This window comes from Myotis davidii, unplaced genomic scaffold, assembly GCF_000327345.1.
Source record: "Myotis davidii unplaced genomic scaffold, ASM32734v1 scaffold694, whole genome shotgun sequence".
Lineage (NCBI taxonomy): Eukaryota > Metazoa > Chordata > Mammalia > Chiroptera > Vespertilionidae > Myotis > Myotis davidii.
In genome coordinates, this window is record NW_006285479.1 from 77,516 (window position 1) to 78,952 (window position 1,437).

At 38.1% G+C, this 1,437-nt stretch overlaps 1 protein-coding gene across 1 annotated transcript; it reads right to left on the bottom strand.

The window, feature by feature from the left end:
* Positions 1 to 933, bottom strand: LOC102758052 (olfactory receptor 51B2). Its single transcript, XM_006756152.1, has one exon. It carries the CDS (start codon positions 931 to 933, stop codon positions 1 to 3), a length of 933 nt encoding a protein of 310 aa, XP_006756215.1.
* Positions 934 to 1,437: the final 504 nt, after the last annotated feature.

The following is a 1,437-nucleotide window of genomic DNA, read 5'->3' on the forward strand; positions in this document are numbered from 1 at the left end:
TCAATTTCCATGGAAAGAGAGAAGGCGATTGATACCACTCTGAATCTGCTTGGTCTTAATACTATAGATTATTGGATTCATAAATGGGGGGAAGAGAAAGTAGATATAACTCATGATGATATGAACTACATGTGGCACATATTTCCCAAAGCGATGAATGAGGGTCAGCCCAGTCACAGTGACATAAAAAACCAGTACACAGCTGATATGGGAAACACAGGTGTTCAGAGCTTTTGTCCGCTCCTTACCTGAAGCAATGCCCATAACAGTCTTAAGGATTAGGATATAAGAGATAAGGATAAGCATAGAGTCCAAGAAGCCAGTTAATGAGACCAGGGCTATAGGATAGAGTCTATTGAAAGTGATGTCAGCACAGGCCAGTTTGATCACATCTTGGTGCAAACAGAAGGCATGGGAGAGGACATGGGACCTACAGTAGGGGAATTCAGAGAGGGTGATGATTATGGGCATAATAAGTATAAATCCTCTCATTAGAACCCCTAGACCTATCTTCACCACCTTAGCATTGGTGAGAATGGAGGTGTATCTCAAGGGGTTGCAGATGGCAATAAAACGATCATAGGCCATAACAAGCAAGACTCCAGACTCCACAATTGAGAGTGAATGGATTAGATAGGCCTGGAAGTAGCAAGCTCCATGGCTAATCTCCCTGTGATCCAGCCACAGAACACCAAGCACAGTGGGCATTGTTGTAAAAGTCACTCCTAGATCTGTGGCTGACAAGATAGCCAAAAAGTAGTACATAGGTTCATGAAGAGTGTGGTCTTTTCTGATAAGGAAGAGGAGAGTGCCATTGCCGAGGAGGATGGAGATATAGATGACAAAGAAGGCGATGGAAATCCAAGGATGAAATGTCTCCAGACCTGGGAAGCCAGTCAGTAGGAAAGGGGCAGCACTAGTGTTGGACCACATGGTGGACCCCTGCATTGAAACAAACAAATAAAAATAAAGTCTCTCTAAATTAGTCTTGTCCAGTAGAAATATAATTTAAGTTACATATGTGATTTTAAATTTTCTAATAGGCATATTAAAAAGATTTCAAAAAGGGAAGACTGACAAATAGTTTCAATAATGTATTTTACTTAATTTGCTATATTAAAAATATTATCATTTCAAATATAAGCAGTATAAAATTCATGGATGAAATATTTTATATTTTATTGTACTAATGTTTCAAAATCCAATATTTAGTTTACACTTCCAGGAAATACTAACTCAAGCTAAGCACAGCCTACAGTATTGGATAGTACACCTTTAGACTATAAAATTAATTTTGTCCTATCATTAAAAAAGAAATCACAGTCTTTGTATAGAATTCTGCTAGCCTTGTATCCCACCTTTATAAATTTCTCATTCCAGTTCCCTAATTCTAATATTTTCTAACCTTTTATTATCTGGGTCAGAATCCTCAGCTAA

Bases quoted from the DNA above. Each gene is read 5' to 3' on its own strand.
- LOC102758052 (XM_006756152.1), bottom strand. From the start codon at position 933: ATGTGGTCCAACACTAGTGCTGCCCCTTTCCTACTGACTGGCTTCCCA.